We start from the raw sequence: 18212 nt of genomic DNA, 5'->3' as shown, positions 1-18212 counted from the left end.
GCTCTTCAGCCACATGTTGCAAGAACTTTGAAGGAAGATGAATGTTTTTAGAGGTATGACAGAGACAAAAATTTCATGAGTTTCCATTTTTTACAGGGTACTAGGTTATTATCCTATTGGGGATTTTCTAATTCATCACACCTTTAGCGAATGCTAAGTTGGCACCACCTGTCCAAGCACACCCTATTTTCACCAGGTTGTTGGGGAGCCAGAGAGCCTGCAGGACTAGCAGATGTCACTTATGATACCTAGTTCTTCTTAGGTCTCAGTTCAAGCACCACCTAAGCGAGGCCCTTCTTGATACCCCCAATTGCTAAAACTTCCTCCCTGCTATCATCTTATATTTACTTTGTATTTATTTTGTATATTGTATGTGCTCATGTTGTTTCCCCAGATAGAATGTAAGCTTCGAGAGAGGAGGAATTACTTCACTTTTGTCTTTAATACTCAGTACAATGCCTGGCATACTGTAGGTGCTTAACGCATGTTGGTTCATTGTTGGATCGCCAAAAAACACAAAAAACACACCCCTCCAAAAAAAAATCTCCTAAGCTTCTTAAGCATTACCAAGGGGAAATGGGATGGGTTCTTTCTCTGCTTGTCTCCTCATAGCTTCTTTTCTTCCACCTAGGATTACAGGATTTAGAGACAGAAGAACCCTTGGACCTCTGCCCCCTCATTTGACAGACGAGGAAACCAAAGTCAGAGAAGGAAAATAAATCATCTGTGGGTCACTCAGATAGCAAATAGAGAATGTAAGCTCTTTATGATTGAGTACTATTTCATATTTTTGTCTCTGCCTCCCTAGCATGGTACCTGGCATACAACCAGTACTTACTAAATGTTTGGTGATTGAAGTAGGATTGCTGATATTTAAACTTGGATCCTCTGATTTTTAAGTCATAACTCCTTCTACCATATGACACTGCCTCTCGTGGCTTATTTTATCATAGGATCATAGATTTAGAACTGGAAAAAAAAAACCAACTTGACGTCATCTAATCTAACACCACTCTCCCATTTTACAGATGAAAAAATCGAGGCCCAGAGGAGCTAATTACTTTACACATATAGTGTCAGCATCTACATTTGAAAGGATCTTGACAAGCTAGGGCACTAGGTTGAATCTAAGAAGAAAAAAATTCGATGAGGAAAAAGGTCAAGTCTTGTACTTTGGTGCAAAAAAAAAAATCAGCTTCCCAGGTATTAGCTGGAGAAACAGCAGTTGTTCTGAAAAGCATTTGGAGATTTTAGCATATTGCAGGTTCAATGAGTTGGCAATGTGATATGTCAGCCAGAAAAGGCTAATGCATTCTTAGGCTACATTAGGAAGAGCATCAATTCCAGGAACACAGAGAAGTTTAGTCTGTACTCTATCCAGTACTCTGCCCTTGTCAGACTTCACTGGCAGTAATACGTTCAAGTCTGGGCACCCTGGCTTAAAAAAAAGGGCACCAACAGGGGAGTATCGAGGAAAAGGCCACCAGGATGGTAAAGAGTCTTGAGTTTTTTTCCATATCGAGATCCATTGAAGAAACTAGATCTGTACAACCCACTGAGGCTTGAAGTCAGGAAAACCAAAATAACAACTACTAATTAGAACTGTCCCAAGGTGGAATGGTCCATGAGCTCTTTGCCTTGGTTTCTTTAGACATAAAATGGGAATAATAATAAATGTAAAACCTATAGGTCAAGGTCAACATGAGGTCAATCTCAAAGGAGATAATGTAAACAGAGTATTTTATAAACTTTAAACCACTGTATAAAAGTCAATCGTTACACTCATATGTATGTATACGTGTGTGGATGCATACAAAACACATTCTTTATGGCTGTATATCCATATATAGGCATCTTCATACATATGAGCATCCAACTACATAACTGGATGTTATTCCTTGGAAAAAAGCCTGACAGCAATGAATAATGCATTCCTCATTTCTACAAGGACAATGGGAATTCAAGAATTAGGCTCCTATGATAGATAAGAAATAAGCAGTCATTACATTCATTAGCGAAATGTCAAGCTTCTAAAAATAATTTTCCATCTACAGAAACACTCTGATGTCCTTTAAGTAAACCACTACAACAAAAAAGATATAGTTTTCACTGCCAGATGTCAAAGTATACCTGACACCCACCACCCATTCATTAAATAAATGTTCCACAGCTGAGGGAAATCTTATCCTACAAAGAAGAGCAGTATTTTTTTTAAATCACAGTTTATGAGTTCTCTTGATAAATTCCATTTAGTGGTGATTGAAACTGGGCTCCTAGAAAACTCACAAATATCATCCTTCATTAACCATTTTTTTTCAAAATAACTTTGATAAGTAAATAAAATTTAAAAAAAACAACTAAATTCCAGCAATAATTCAAAAACTTGCCTCAAACTTCCAAACATAAACTTGAGATAATTTTTTACCCTAAATTCATCATGGGTCAATCTTAATTCATATATTAAATAATTAAGAGCATCAGAACTCCTGTGATAATTTAATTATCCTTTTAAGAAAATATTAGGATCAAAGGCACTGACTTTATTTTTTAATTAATACTTCATTTTACAATAATTTGCTTTCTACCTTAATTTAATAATCAAATATTATTTAGAATAAAATAATCTACAGCTTGGAACACTCCCTTTCCTGGATCTTTGATGCAATTCAAACAGTAGGATTTTTTCCCTCTGCTATAAAATCTGTTTTCTTCATAAAAACTTTCAGACAGTTTTTCTGGCAGCTATTAAAATGACTAAAAACTGGTTATGCAGTTAAACAGTGGGTCTGGGCAATCCCATTCTACTCAGAAATGATGTTTTCATCCATCTTTCACAATCCCAAAGAACTTTCCAAATGTGATGTCACTTTCAATGGCAATCATACTTGCTCCACTCTATTCCATTAGTTTAAGTCCCTTACAAACAAGTATGGAAGCCACATCCAAATTTTCAAGTATCTCAAAAAGATGCTGCTAAGATATGTGTACCCTCACCTTGTCAGAAGAAAAAGAATTGTAAAATCTGGGGCATTATAATTACTAATAAATCATCCCACTGAGAGAGACAAAGGTTTTATTTAATTCAGGACTATGCTTTTTTAAACTACATAAGAACCTAAACCAGCTCTTAATGACAGTTATATTTCATCGAGTTATCATAAACAGAAAATAGCTTCTCTTTAGTGGTCATTCACTCCTAGCCCAAGGATCCATGACTTTATTTATAAAGTTGTGCCTTCACAGTTGAGGTCACAGCCCCTCCATTTCCAGATCATCTATTTGCATAAATTGCTGCAACTGAAAAAAAAATTATTTCTCTCTTGGTCAGTCTTCTGATGAGTCTTTCAGAACTTAAGCTGTACTGAAAGTCCTTCTAGATTAGGATTAGACCTTCGTCTATGACAGTGTGGAGCCCATGGGGAGAGCCTCTTAGAAGGCAGAGTCACTCACTCACTCACATAATAAACCACTGGAGTGGAACTTTAGTGGAGGCAGAGAATTTTCACTTTTAATACAATAGTATATCCACTAAAAGTGATCCAGTTCACCATAGAGTAAGAAAACAATTTGCATGTTGATACCCCTTTCAAACCAAAACAAACATTCTCTTGCTCAGTAAAAATGGAGTATTCATCCAAACAGAAAACAGTTTGTTTTCCCCCTCATTAACCTAGGATAAAGGAATATGGAATGTCCTTCTAGGAATTTGATCATTGAACCTCAAAAAATAGTAGTCATAGTTAATTTGATATTTTGACATTACAAGAGAGACATGAGAAAATGTATCTCCCTTGTTGAACTGCAGAGGTAGAGAATTATCTCATATACAACTGATATGGTCAATGTAGTATTCACTTTTTCTGAACTGCTTTGTTCCCAATTCTTTTTTGAAAATCCTTATAACAAGTAATGGCTCTCTGAGTAGAGGGGGGAGGGAATATATTTGGAAAAGAATGTGATGCAAAAAACAATAAAATATTTTAAAAATTTTAAATAGAAGATAGAATGAGTCATAGTTAGAAAAAGTACTAAACTAATGTTAATATTGGCCCAATTTCCCAGAAACACTACCAGATCTAAGCACAAATATTTTATAGAAAATACAAAAGTTCCTAACACTTGCTGAAAATCTAAGTATTCCCCTTTCTTGATTCCCTCTCCACAATGGAAAGAGTATAGGATTGGGAGTCAGGAGACCTATGAGTTAAAATCCTGGATCTATCCAGGTATGGGAAAGTTGATTAAACTTTGTGGGTCTCAGTTTCTTCATCTATAATACAAAGACAATTACTCTTCTACAGCCCTAAAATGTTGGTATGACTAAAAATTACTTCGCAAACTTGCCAGTAGTCTAGAAATGCGAGTTATTGTTATAATTATCTCAAGTAAGGATCAAGATTGACTCTCTAGGAATTGAAATGGGGTCTCCATGACAACCTGGGTATGAAGGATTTAGGTTGGATCTGAGCAACTCCAATGACACATCAAAATCCTGGGCTACTTCAAGCATTACAAATAGTCTTTAAAGTCATTTTAAGTTAGATAAGTTGATAAATTATTGTGATTTAATTGGGAGATTGGGAAAACCCTAAGAGAAGGTTAAAAAAAGATGAATTGGGAAGGAGTATGGGAATACTGATCATTCCTAAAATAATGGCACCACTAGAAAATCCTGTCAAGGTACAAAAACTTGAAGTAAGAATAAACTGGACACAGGATTCCATTGATATATAAAAGTCCTAAATGTGAAAATTCCCTCACCTATACAACTTCTTTGCAACTCATGGTCTTAAAGGGTCACCTAGAACAGTGAGAGTTTGTGACCCAATATCACACAGGATGCATGTGTATGAGGTAACTCAGGTTGTCCTGGTTCTAAGGCTGCTTTTCATAGGAAGACTCCCAAAGGAGGCGCAAAAGGTTCAGAGGACAAGCAAAAAGAAGGGAAACATCAACACTTATCCTAAATGACTATTTTGCCTAGGTCTGGCCTTGTTTCAGTCAATGGACCTGGAACTTTATAAAACTTCCTTCCCTGACTATTTAAACTCCAAAAGTAAATTCAGCCAGTCTTGCCTTCCTTTGCATTACATTCTCTAAAGCTGAAATCTATGAAGGAAATGGGCTACTCACTCCACTTTGTGGAGACACAATCACTCTTGCCCGATTTGGAGGTAGGAAAGGAAGAGATGATGAGAACCACAACATCAGATAAAGAGTAGTGATTAAAAGGAAGGGTAAAAGAGTTGATGGAGTAGACAAAAGCTCAATTTTAGAGACAAACAGATGAGTTCTGATTCTTGGTTATAAGCCTGTGTTGAGATTTCTTGGCGTGCATGAGAAACTAACAGTTTCCAGAACGTAGGGAAAACACAGTGGCACTACCACAGACACATGAGTAGCCCCGTATCACTTCAATGGAAAACAGAGCTGGACCTAATTGTTCCTTGGCATCTAAAGTTTAGGTTCAATTCTGCATCCCTGGTTGGTTGACATCATAAAACCTTTTCTTCTCTTTTTTCTTCTTTTAATCTAGCAATCAGTAGTATTTTCAGCAGTTGCTAATGGCAACCAATGGCATGAGGGAAAGACAACCTATAAGAGCCAGATGCCACCAAGTGTCAGCCACAGCCCTGGGCCACCTCCAAATACAGTAGGCACTTTGGAAAGCTGCAGTAAGCTTTGCAAACCACTGCTAATTCTAAGCTTTTTTTATAATTTAACTTAGGAAACCAGCTTTAATAATTCATGATCCTTTAATGTTCTGAATCTGTTGATACAGTTCACTCAATCACCTCAAGTCAACATAGCATTATTATTTCCAGGCATTCTTTCCAAAGGTTACCCCCTACATCTGGTATGCATGCCCTTCTCACCTCGACGTCTTAGAAACCTCACATCTTTCAAAGCACAATGCAGGGGTCATCTCTGTACACAAAGCCTTTCCTGATCTCCTACTTATTATACTCCCCCAACTTTTGAAATTGCACTCACCCTGGTCTCCCTGGCAAAAGTCTCTCCCACATTCCAGTCCTCCTCCACTCAGGTATCAAAGGGATATTTCTAATGTGTACAACCTGACCATGCCACTCCCTTACTCAGTAAACTCCAATGGCCCCCTATCACCTCCAGGATGAAATAAAAATATTCTGTTTAGCATTCAGAGCCCTCACAATCTGACCTCTTCCAATCTTCTTATCCTGCCCCATACACGCACATACTCTGATCTAGCCATATAGCACTCTTTTGCTATTACTCAAACATGGCACTCCAACTCCATACTGTGGGCATCTTCATTGGCTCTATCCCATGCCTGGAATGCTCTCTCATTTCATCTCCACCTCCTAGCTTCCTTGGTCAAGTACCAGCTAAAATATTGCCTTGTATGTGAAGCCTATCCTGACGCATTCGCATTCTAGTGCCTTCCCTCTGTTGATTATTTCCAATTAGTCCTGCATATAGCTGCTTAGATGGAGCTGTTGGCACGTTGCCTCGTGTATTGGTAATTAGGGAGGGATTTTTTTTACTGTTTTTGTCTTTGGAGCACTTAGGCCTTTGATGAGTCTGGCCTTTGTTTCTTGATTAAATTGGGAGTCTTTGATGACCTGCTTACGTTCAAGGGAGAAAACTAGTTCCATATGGTTTGAGTCCCATGGCTGTGATGTCCTGAAGAAGCTCACATGATTTTGAGTCACATGTGTGATGCCCTTTGACCCTGAACAGGTATGTAAACTTAGAGGATAGTGTTTTACCTGGGGCTCCCGCTCTCTGGAAGAGTGTTGTGTGATTTGACCAACGAGACTCTGGGTAGCCTCTGGCGCCCCCGCGCTTTGAAAAACCCAGATGTTGGTGTCTCTCTCTCTGGTAATATGTAATCTTTGGTCAGACCGCTAAGAGGCCTGTCTGTTGATAACTGTGTGTGTTTGCTCTGTTTATATTGTCTGTGTTTGTATTTCTGTTGTATATGCTCTGAAGTTCAGGGTGCTGGCTTTTCTCCACCTGAACTAGGTGAATGATATATGTATGTTTGACTAAAATGAGATTTTTAACCCCTTAAAGTTGCTTTCCTTAGAAAAGCAGATGAAAGAACCTGAACTAGGAGCCTTCCTGTGTGCTGGTGTTGTTGGTCTTACACAGCCACAGTAGCAGCAAGCAGCACTGTTGTTACACCTCCTCCATTCAATTTGAGCTCCTTGAAGCAAGGACTATCTTTTACTTCTCTTTGGATAGTAAGTGCTATTAAATGTTACTATCTGAATGACTGACTGACATTAATTTGGACAAATTTGCATTTACTTATCTCTGCATGTGTTCATCTCTTCAGCAGAAAGTAGCTCTGTTGAGGGTATGAATAGTTTCGTTTTTGTCTTTGTATTCTCAACAGCTCCTACTGTGGCAGGGGCTTAATATTATTTGAATAATTGTTCTATAGGGGAATACTAGATGATCTCTACATCCTCCCAACTTGAGACTCAATGATCCTAAACTCTTAGTAGGGACCAACATTATTATACACCATAATGTATCAACAAGCAGCACAGTGAATCAAATAATGAATCAACAGGATTTTATTGATTGCCATGCCAAGCACTGTGCTGAGTGCTAGATATACAAAGATAAAGCAAAAGCAGTCTGATCTTCAAAGTACTTAAACTTTAATGGTGGGGACAAAAGACAGTGTCCAAAATGTCTTACTGCATTTTCAAGCATTAAAAAAAAACCACTAAGACTTCAAGATGTCTTGTACATTTTGAAGACCTATGAAGATAAGTGAACATTATCTTTTTAACCAACTGGGGACCTCTGATATCTTGAGCAAGTCACTTATGATCCCTGCTTCCTCAACTGTTACATGAGAAGTCTGGGTTGGACTAGAAGATTTGCAAGGTCCCTTTCAGCTCTTTCTCTATAATCTTAAACCAGAACAAATTAAATGCTTACAGTAGCTTCACACTAAAAGCCGATTCCAGTATCTCGTCAAGGCGTGTGTGGAGGTGGCCCTGGCCCAGTCTTACCAAGGGCTATGCCAGTGAAACACAGGCTCTGGCCAGTTGATTAACTGGAACATCACCAACCAAGGTCCTGGCAACAGATGGAGATCTGCTGAGACCGGCCTAGCTAAGTACAGAGAAGCTCACTGCCAATAGGTGATGAAATATTATGGTCCTGGCAACCTGTGAAACTGTGGTGTAAGGATATCTCCTTGTAAGTTACTTTCAACCAATCAACTGGGTCATGTATTTACAACAACAACAACACAACAATAATAATAATAATAAATATTTATACACAGCTTTAATGTTTGTAAGCTCTGTACATCTTATCCAATCTGATTTAAAAAAATTGCTTCAAAACTTCAAGTATTAAGAACTCAAAACATACAACTGACAGATATACAGTTCTAGGAATCCAACACATCTAAGTTAACACCTGCAACAAATCCAAGATTTGGTTAGTCTCATTGCTGAAACAGCCTCTGAAATTTTTCAACTGATATATAAATGTGAGTTATGATGATGATGATGATGATGATGATGATGATGATGATGATGCACAATTATAACCATGTAATGAGGGCAAATGGTAACAATCAACAAGTACTTATTAATTAACTAATATATGCCAGGCACTATGCTAGGTGCTAAACATATAAAGCCAAAACAAACAAACAAACAAACAAACAAATAATCCCAACAGTCCCGGCCAATGGGGAACTTCTATTATATCTGTTGAGACAAGTGTGTGTATGTATATGCTAACATACATATGCATACATGCATGCATGTATATATGTATACACCTGTGTATTAATTATGTATATATGTGCATGTACATATGTATAGTAGTATGGATGTATATATGAATGCACATGCATATTTATGTGTATATGTACATGCATATACATATGACATTATATCAATCTCCAATCTACCAACCATCACATTATACATACACAAAAGTAACAGATACTCACTTAGTTGGGGCCATTTCCGTTAATTACCACTGGTAATGTTCATAAAAAGTATTTTTGCTCTAGCTTTTCCATTTCAAATGTCAAAGAACTTCATCTGAGGGAGGGAAGAAAGGTTTGAAAGTAAGGGAAACCATAGGTATTAATAACTACAGACTAGGTTAGATCTGGTTCTATCCATTTTTGCATTATCCCTTGTGATTAATTATGCAAGTCACTCGGGCAGGAATTCTCAAACTTTTTGGTTTCCTTGGGCCATCTGGTGAACCCATTCTCAGAATGTTTTTAATTGCACAAGATAAAACACATAAGATTCCCAAGGAAACCATATACTGAAATACAGTTTTCAAATATACAAAAAAAAAGTTCAAGGATCCCAGGTAACAACTCCTGCATTATGGGATACAGTAAAAAACTCACTTATTAAATGAGTGAAAGGAGTTAACATAACTTCTAAAAGCCTAATAAGCATCTTTGACTTAATGTTTTCTTCGTTCCCCTTTCCTGACAGTCTGATGAAGCTTATGGTCCCTAGTTTAGAAGAATGTTTTTAAATGCATAAAATAAAATACACAGGATTCCAAAGGAAAATGATTATACTGAAATATAGTTATCAAAATATTTCACAATCAAGTTTGCAATCCCAGCTTAAGAACCTCTGTTCTTGACCAGCCCCAACTCCAGTCACTTTCCTAAAAATAATGAAGAAAGTATAAAGTAATGGAAAGTACTAGCGTGTTTACACTCATTCAATAGCTAATTTAAAAGTATACCGATAGCTCCATTGAGCGTCTGAAAAATTCTGCACTTGTGATCCAATGTAATATTAAGAGCTTCCTAAAAAATGGAAACAATAAACAGATTTTAAGAGATAATAACATTATTGACGCTATCACATTAGCTTTATAGAACACATTTCTTTTACGGAACAAATCAAATGGATTCAGTTTAACAAGGTCAATGTACTCGGCAAAATTTGAGTTTAAAAAGCTAGTTATTAATTCAAAGCCAATCATTCAAGTGAATAAGCAGTAGAGTACCCATTCTGTTAGTTTTTCAGCAAAACTCTATTTCTATAACAGTTTTCTTTTGTGGGGAAGAGGCAGCCTGGAGCTTTGATTTCCACAGTGGAGGGAATTTCTTTCATGGAAATTCCATCTCCCAATACAGAGCAACAAATCCAACTCCTGTCTAACCTACAGAGTCTTCATGTTATCCAGAACACTGTGAGGGTAAGTGACTTATCTGTGGCCTTGGACTTAGTCTGAGAAAGACATGGTCATGGGAGGAGTGTGCGTATATCTACTGAAATAAATATATAAACACTTGGCAAAACCTCAAAATGTTATATAAATGCTATTATTGTGGTCAGAGAAAGGATTTGAACCAGTCAAGGCTTCCTGTCTAGCCTCCTATTCACTCTACTGTCCTGTCTTTTGCAGTATACAAATACACAGTCAGCTATCTATGTTTTAGCTAAATGTCCGTATTTTGATGCAAAATTTAATAGTGATGGATACTAATCACAAATTACAGTGAGGTAGATAATGCAACTCTTATTTTCCCCACTTTCTTCCTTCTTTGAGAGGTAGAGATTGAGGGCAAAAAAAGAGGTGAGAAAACCCTTAAATCAACTGTACAAATATAAGATGGGAGACTTAAAACTAGTTACCGGTTCATGTGAAAAAGCCATTGGGGTTTTAGTTGGCTGCACGCTCAAACTTTCAGAAAACAAAAAAGATATGGGCTTACAGTAATCAAAGAACAGTCCGTGGAATGAGATCTTCTGGTCCCACTGGAGTCTGCCCTAGTTTGATCAATATAGTGTTCACTTCTGGGTAACATGATTTTAGAAAGGCACTGACAAAGTAAGTCATATGTAGAGAAGGGTGTTGACGGTGGTGAGGGGACTGGACACTCCGGTGTATAAGCTGACAAAAATGCAGGTGTTTAATGTGGGCCAAAAAATCTTCCAGGGACGTGATGACAATCTTGAACTTTGTAAACGGGTTATCATGTGAAAGAACAATTAGACTTATTTGGCTTGGCCCAGGGAGTAGAACTAGGAGCTTTGAGTGAAATTACAGGAACACATATTTTGGCTTTGTATGAGGAAAAACTATCCTAACAGTGAAGAACTATCCAGAAGGGCAAGAGCACTATTTGGCTGCCTTTGAAGGTGACACAATGGAGAACCATTTGTGGAAGATATTGCAAAGAAGATTTCTCCTTGAATATGGATGAAACTTGGACCTCCCTCTGACGTCCCTGCCAACTGTGGGCTTCTATGACATTCAAATGTATTGAATAACATCAATGGGATCATACAGCTAGTAAATGGAAGGTCTGGGACCTAAACCTCTTTCCACTAGATCATGTTGCCTTTCATGAAAACAGGTCCATCACTTATAAATCACTTGCCTTCTCACTAATCCATAACTCATTTCTTATTAAATACATTTTCAGTGACAGAACACTTTTGAATTATTTCCTAAGGAAGCTTAGTCACCATGGTATCAATAGACTTCCAGACTATTAAAATAAAAAGGGTGATACCTTTCCAACTACTAAAGAAAATGCTCTATGGGAGGGTGGGGGTAAAAGAAAAGAAAACTACAGTATTTGTAATTGACAGCAAAGCATAGGTCATTACTTACCCTTTTTAGTGGGTCAATATAAATTTTAGTGTAAAAAAGTTGGTCATCATCATTATCTTGAAGGTCCCATTGCTGTACAATGCGGTTTATGTAGGGTGCATAGCCAACAAATCCTGCAATGGGAGAGCAAAGAAGATCCTAGAACAAGGCTAAGCTTTTGTCTCTGAGACCCCTGTTCTGGGGTCCATGCTGCCCTGACTGGCTGACGCCTCCTAAGGCCACCATTGTATCTGGCAGGCCCCAGATCCTTTCACCTCATACCCCAGCCAGCTTGTCACTGTCCACCCTCCCCTTGAATACACACTTTCAAATATAAAAATATAATGAAATCAATGCTGCCACTGCTCCAAGAAATGGTGTGTCAGTCTCATCTGCTTTCGATCCAGTAACCATCCCTGTGACTTTTCGAACTAAGTCACCATTCTGGACACCTCTCTCTATTAGAATGAAAAGTGCTTTGAACATAATAAGTACTAAATAAATACTTCCACAGTATGATATGACAACTCTCTACCCTGGTTCACCTTTTTCCCACAATAGGAGTCAGGGTAGTTTTTCCCTAAAAGGCCACAAAGCTGTCCTTGGTGTTTGATTGGCTGGGTCCTCCTAACTGCGTCTGTTCATTTTGATGGGACTCCCTAGTCACCTCATAGCATAAAAGATCTGATTACACAGAATCAGCATTCTTTAAACTTTGCAAATGTCCCAAAACTCCATGCCCTGCTGATCTGTCTCACTTTCAAAGCAAGGTGAGGATAGCCCAGCTTTCCAAACTATGTGCTTGCAACATCATTACTGAATATCTTTTTCTATGTCTCTATGCTATAGCTACTAAACCTCCTTTGGTTAACTGTCAAAGGATTTACTTATGCCAATATCAAGTCTGAACAGGGTACTGGACCAAGTCAGACCTGTCCATTACATGTAGTAACCCAAATGATTCCAAAATATGGTACTAAGACTCATGGCACAGTAATGATCCATAGCAGCAGGCAAACAGGATAAGCCTAAAAAATCCATTTTAAATTATTTCTATTCTTTTGTACATCAGTTACTGGGAGGAAAATTTTACTTTTTTTCTTTTTTTTGGTGGGGGGAAGGGAGAGGATAGGGAATGTGCAATTATGAATCTGTACTTTTATTTGTTTAGAACAGTGCTTCAAAGGAAACTCTCTGCCAATCAAACAATCTTAGACAGCTAATTACATGGGACCTTGAGAGGTTAAGTAACTTTTCCAGGATCATCCAGCCAGTATGTGTCATGAGTCAAGACCTGAACCTATGTTATTCTGAGTCTAAAGTCATCTCTCTATTAGGCTCTCCTTTACCTGTCCTAGAGTCATAGATTTGGCCTGGAAGAGACCTCAGAGGCCATCTAGTACACATCCCCCATCCCCACCCCCACCCCTACACATCATCTTATAGAACAGAAAATTGAGATTCAGTGATTTGTTCACATCACACAGCTAGCGTCAGGGGCAGGATTTAAATTCAAATTCTCCAATGTAAGAGCCAGTATCTTTCCAATATACCATGCTATTGGACAAGCGTATCCCCAAAATTAATACAGGTGACTGAAATTTGATAAAACCAGACTGAGACCAATTGAGCTTTTTTTTTTTCTAAAAAGTTTTTATTTTATAAAAAAGTATCTCCTTTTTTCCCTTTCTGCAAAGGATTCAATGTTTCTGAAAGGAAGGAAGAAACGCTAGCAGATTGATGCCAAAGATGTTCGCATCAGTAAAAGGAATGTTGGATCGGTGACTGGCTTTGAACATCCTGCCGGAGGTTTATGTCTGAGACATTGGCATTTTTTTTTCCTATGCTTGATCTCACTGTTCCTGTGGCTGCTAACTCCTGCTTTGGCTCTATTTATTGCATCCAGACCCAAGAAGGGAAGTCTGAAGTTGGCCTGCTCTCCGTGTCCTTAATGGCAAAAGCATGCAACCTGCCAGTAACATTTGTCTATTAAAGTAACGAATGCTAGAATCATCTCTACCCCCTGGTTCAATTCCTTTCCTGAGGCTATGAAACAATGCCTCAAACAGTTATAAATGGAGACTAGGTTTGTTTCTATGAAGTAAGATACCGAAGCCTCCCTTATTTTTCCTCAATAGGAAGATGTATCCATCAAAATGTAAGAAAGCAGAAGGAGAATTCTAAGACACTTTCCCTTCCTTTGAGAAAACACAGCTAAAAGGAAAAGGAAGAAAAAAAAAGAATCAGGTGTGTCTCTTGCTAGGAAGCATGATCTTATAAACTTGACATAGCTCATGGAACAACAACTACTTTCTGTTCCTCTGACCAGTCATTGAAATAACAGGACAGAAAGTCTTTTTCCAAATTGCTTCCAGTATTTATGGGTGAGGCCAACATTCCTTTGGCTTTTTGGCTATAGAGCATATTACCAAGTTGATGCCTCGACAAAATGTCTCCTACGTCCTTTTACTGATAACCTTTTTTCCTTATTTTGCTATTTTCAAAAATGTATTCCTTTTCCACTGGCCTGCAGTTACAGTCACTTTGAGTGACAATTTGAGAGGTAAAAGGGATCTAGCACCCATCTGGACCAATACAAAAAAAAAATCCCCACTACCACATACCCAACGTGCAGACATCCAGCCCTCTTTTCGAAGACTTCCAAGGTGGGTGAAACCCGCCTAGCTCTTCAGATAGTTCATTTGACATTTACTTGGAACATTTATTCTCATTTCTACAACAAAGGGAGAGCTCCCTACAATCCCTGCCAACCAATCATCCATATCCTATATCCCAAGCAAAGTATCATTAAAGCCACAGAGATGTCACCATGCAATCCCTCTATATAAAAGACCATCTACTGAACTGTTACCATATACATCAATTTCTACCTACAATATTCCCTCACGTCTATTTAAATGTATCAAATTTCCTCAAATTATACAATTGGAACAAATTCTTTTATGCAAATGTTAAAACATCTCCATCCAAAAAGGGGCTAGTTTATCCTTACCCTGTTTCTCACATGTAAACCAACTTCCCAGCCATGACCAAAACTTCCATCTAAAATGACTATCAAGAATTCAAAGTCATGCCAAGCAACTGTGTAGCAACCTCACGAAAATAAAATGTCTAGTACTGAAGGAAAACTGAAAAGCAAAGAGGAGAAATTAAAAGAGCAATAAGGGAAAAAACTGAAAAAATACTGGTAATTTCCAAAGGCAAATGTTTTATTTAAAAAAAGCAAAGAGGGAGAAAGGGAATAAGGTAAGGATAATGGAGGAAGGGAGGGAGGAATGGAAGGAATAAGGAAATCCTAAAATCTGAGGACAAAGATAAAACTTTGTCACTAAAACCAACCTTTTATAAAAAAAGATCATAATTAGATCTAGAATTGCAAAACAGAATTTAGTCACTCAAAAGAAGTCTGTTTAATTGTTAGGGATTTTTGAGATCCTCCACTCAAATGGCTTCTTTTCACATAAGAGAGAACTGAGGAGCCAAGATCACATGACTTGTCCTGAGTCCCATTGCTAATTCTTGCCAGAACAAAGGTCCAAACACAAATCTTCAGGCTCGTGTTCTGTGTCCGCTCTATTACCAAAGGTGCTGCAAATTGTCTTTTTTCTTCTAACAGAGAAAATGATTTCAACTTAGTTTTTCGTATCTCCCTTGTTCTCATATACAGAATCAAGTTATATGTCTATTATACCTGCATTTGTTACTTTTCATGACTCTTTATGACTGAAATTGAATTACTGCCACCCACCTCCTGAGTTTAGGAAGCGTTTTCCAATGTGGACCATGGGATACTTGTCTGCTAGCCTTTTATCTGGCCATAATATTCCATCTGCTGAAAATACCACTTTGTGGTTGAGCTTTTGGAACTTCTTCAATAGCTCTTCAGGGCCTCCAGCAAAGATGACATCATAGCTAAGGAAAAAGAAAAAAAAGGTCAATACCCCTCATCCTAACATTGCTTTAGGAACTGAATGAGGATACCTTCTGTAATCTTGATACTCTATAGGATGTCCCAAAAATTGCTTTAAGCTTTAATAGCACTAAGACTTTTGGGACACCCCATATAAAGGAAAATATGTCCCAAAGCACACAGAACAAATTTTTTATCACACAAATTCTGTGGATTCTATTAATAGTCTTTGTATACTATCACCTCTGAAATCAAGGATTATTTCAAAAGTCCATGATCCTATCAGCATATGTCCTTCTTCCTCCCACAATGCAGGTCACAAACCCTCGTGGTTCTTAGTAGAAGGTATTTTCCTGAAATACTCTGGACATAAGGATTCGTTGCCTGGTGTCCAAGGAATGAATCTAACCACAGTTAGCTAGGCTGATCCTTGGAAAACAGTAGCTGGGCCATATTTAAAGCCTTTTAGGCTTAGGTGGATCTGCTAGGGGGGAAAAAAAGGTCTGGAGTAGCAGCTGTGGGAAGCATGATCCTCCATCAGAGGTGAATCGATGCATTACCATGCAGTGGTGAGAGCTCAGATGAGGTTAGATAGCATGTGTCTGTAATATTCCTAGTCTCATGAGCTCCTCAGGATAAATACCCAGCATCTGGTGAGTAGCAAAGTTGATAGGGTATGAACAGCCAAGAACAAGAGATTGAAGCACGAAGAACTGTACCTTTTGGAATTGACTGACTAATATGGTTAACTAAAAACTGTGAGTAGAGGAATGTGGCCAGAATAGAGGTAGCAGAATGAGAGAATCGGAGGGTTTAAGAGGATAACATTCACAGAGAGATTTAGGCAACAATAAAGGGGAGGATGGATGATGGAACTTCTCTCTGATTTCATCAAAAATCAAAGATAGAGGGAAATATATAAAAAATTGAGATATTAAGTTGTTGAACCAAATGGCACAGTAGATAGTGCACTGGACTTGAAGTCGTGAGGACCTGAGTTCAAATTCAGCCTCAGACACTCACTAGCTCTGTGATCCTGAGGCAAGTCATTTAACATCTGTATGCCTAGGTCTCCTCAATTGTAAATGGGGATAATATCTGTACTTACTTCACAGGATTGTTGTGAGGATCAAACCAGACAATACTTTTAAGGTGCTTAAGCACAGGGCTGGGCATGCAGTAGGCAGTACATAAATGCTTATTCCTTTTTCTTTTCCATGTTTTCTCACTTTATTCAGTCAATAAACACATCTTTATCTGTCTCTGTCTCTCTGTCTCTGTTTCTCTCTCTCTCTCTCTCTCTCTCTCTCTCACACACACACACACACACACACACACACACACACAACAGTGGATAGAGAACTGGGCTCACAATCAGGAAGACTTAGAGTCATGTCCTAACTCTTACACATTATTTACTACAAGAATTTGTGTAAGTCATTTGACTTCTCAGTGCACCCCAAGCAACTCTCTAAGAGAATAATGATATGGCCAATACAGATCTGCATTGGGAAAATAAGTTTCTCATCCAAAGCTTCTCTTAGAAATAAAATCATAGATCCTGCTTAAATAAATACATTTTTTAATAAAACAGAGAGGATTCTGGGAAGATGATGGAGTAGGTCAGAAAATTCCAAGCTTCAGATTTCCCCCACAAACAAGACAAATTAGCGCCTTATGGCAAAGGTAGACTTGTAAAAATAAGAGTTGGGGCATAGCAGTAGTCCTCCTGGGACAACCAGAGAAGATCCAAAGAAAAATTCCAGGACCAAAAAATCCCAGGACCAAGATTTGGTGGCTGTGAAGAGTAAACATCTCCAGGCTAGTTCCACTAAAACAGCAAGTGGTGAGCCCTGGGCTAGCTAGGTTGGGAGGTAGCCTCAGCCCCAGCCACAGGAATTTCACCTCCCAGACAGTGTGGGGAGTCAGGCGTCTGAGTGGGGCGAAGATGGAGAGAACCTCAGACCCAAGGGTGCTGCCAAGACACAGGCACTGGGCGAGAAGGAACCAGCACACAGGGCAGGGACACCAAAGGGCACTTACAGGAGGGCAGAGTTCTTGGTTTTGATTCCAAGCTAGAGGGGAAAACTGAAGGAGGATCTGAGGCCAGAGGCGCCATCCCTCATACCCCATGACAAGAGGTAATTATGATAATAAGCTGCTACAAATTTATAAAAAAAGAGCAGGCAAAGGAGAAAAAATTCAACTATAGAAAGTTACTATGGGAATAGAAAAAAACTGGGGCTCATCTTTAGAGAAGGATATTAGGTCAGAAAAAGCCTCTCTTATCCCAGAGTAATGTCAAATGGTCACCTTCCCAAAAAGAATTCACAAAAGAACTTTTAAAAAGATTTTAAAAATCAAATGAGAGAGACTGAGGATTTTTTTAAATAAGAACAATCCAAGAAAAAACTAGAAGATTATGAAAAGAAAGTCAACCAACTGGAAAAGGAGATCCAGAATCTTTTTTTCCCCCAACTTATTAATTTATTTATTTTCAGTTTTCAACATTCACTTCCATAAGTTTTAAATTTTCTCCTCCTCCTTCCCCTCTCCCTCCCCAAGACAGTATGTAATCTGATATGAGATCTAGAATCTTAAGAAAGAAAATGACTCCTTGAAAATTAGAATTGGGCAAGGGGAAGCCAGAGAAGTTATAAGAGAACAAGAAATA

General features: G+C 38.3%; 1 protein-coding gene across 1 annotated transcript in view; it reads right to left on the bottom strand.

Annotated features, from left to right (window-relative positions):
- Positions 1–18212, bottom strand: part of PLOD2 (procollagen-lysine,2-oxoglutarate 5-dioxygenase 2) — a 107426-nt gene that overhangs the window by 31799 nt on the left and 57415 nt on the right. Inside the window, 5 exon segments of the mRNA XM_036755999.1 lie at positions 8975–9015; positions 9018–9068; positions 9745–9808; positions 11629–11741; positions 15377–15540. Coding sequence (XP_036611894.1) covers positions 8975–9015; positions 9018–9068; positions 9745–9808; positions 11629–11741; positions 15377–15540 — 433 coding nt within the window.

Source organism: Trichosurus vulpecula, chromosome 4 (genome assembly GCF_011100635.1).
Source record: "Trichosurus vulpecula isolate mTriVul1 chromosome 4, mTriVul1.pri, whole genome shotgun sequence".
NCBI lineage: Eukaryota > Metazoa > Chordata > Mammalia > Diprotodontia > Phalangeridae > Trichosurus > Trichosurus vulpecula.
The sequence above is the reverse complement of the archived record's forward strand: the minus strand, read 5'-3'. Positions and strand labels throughout refer to the sequence as shown.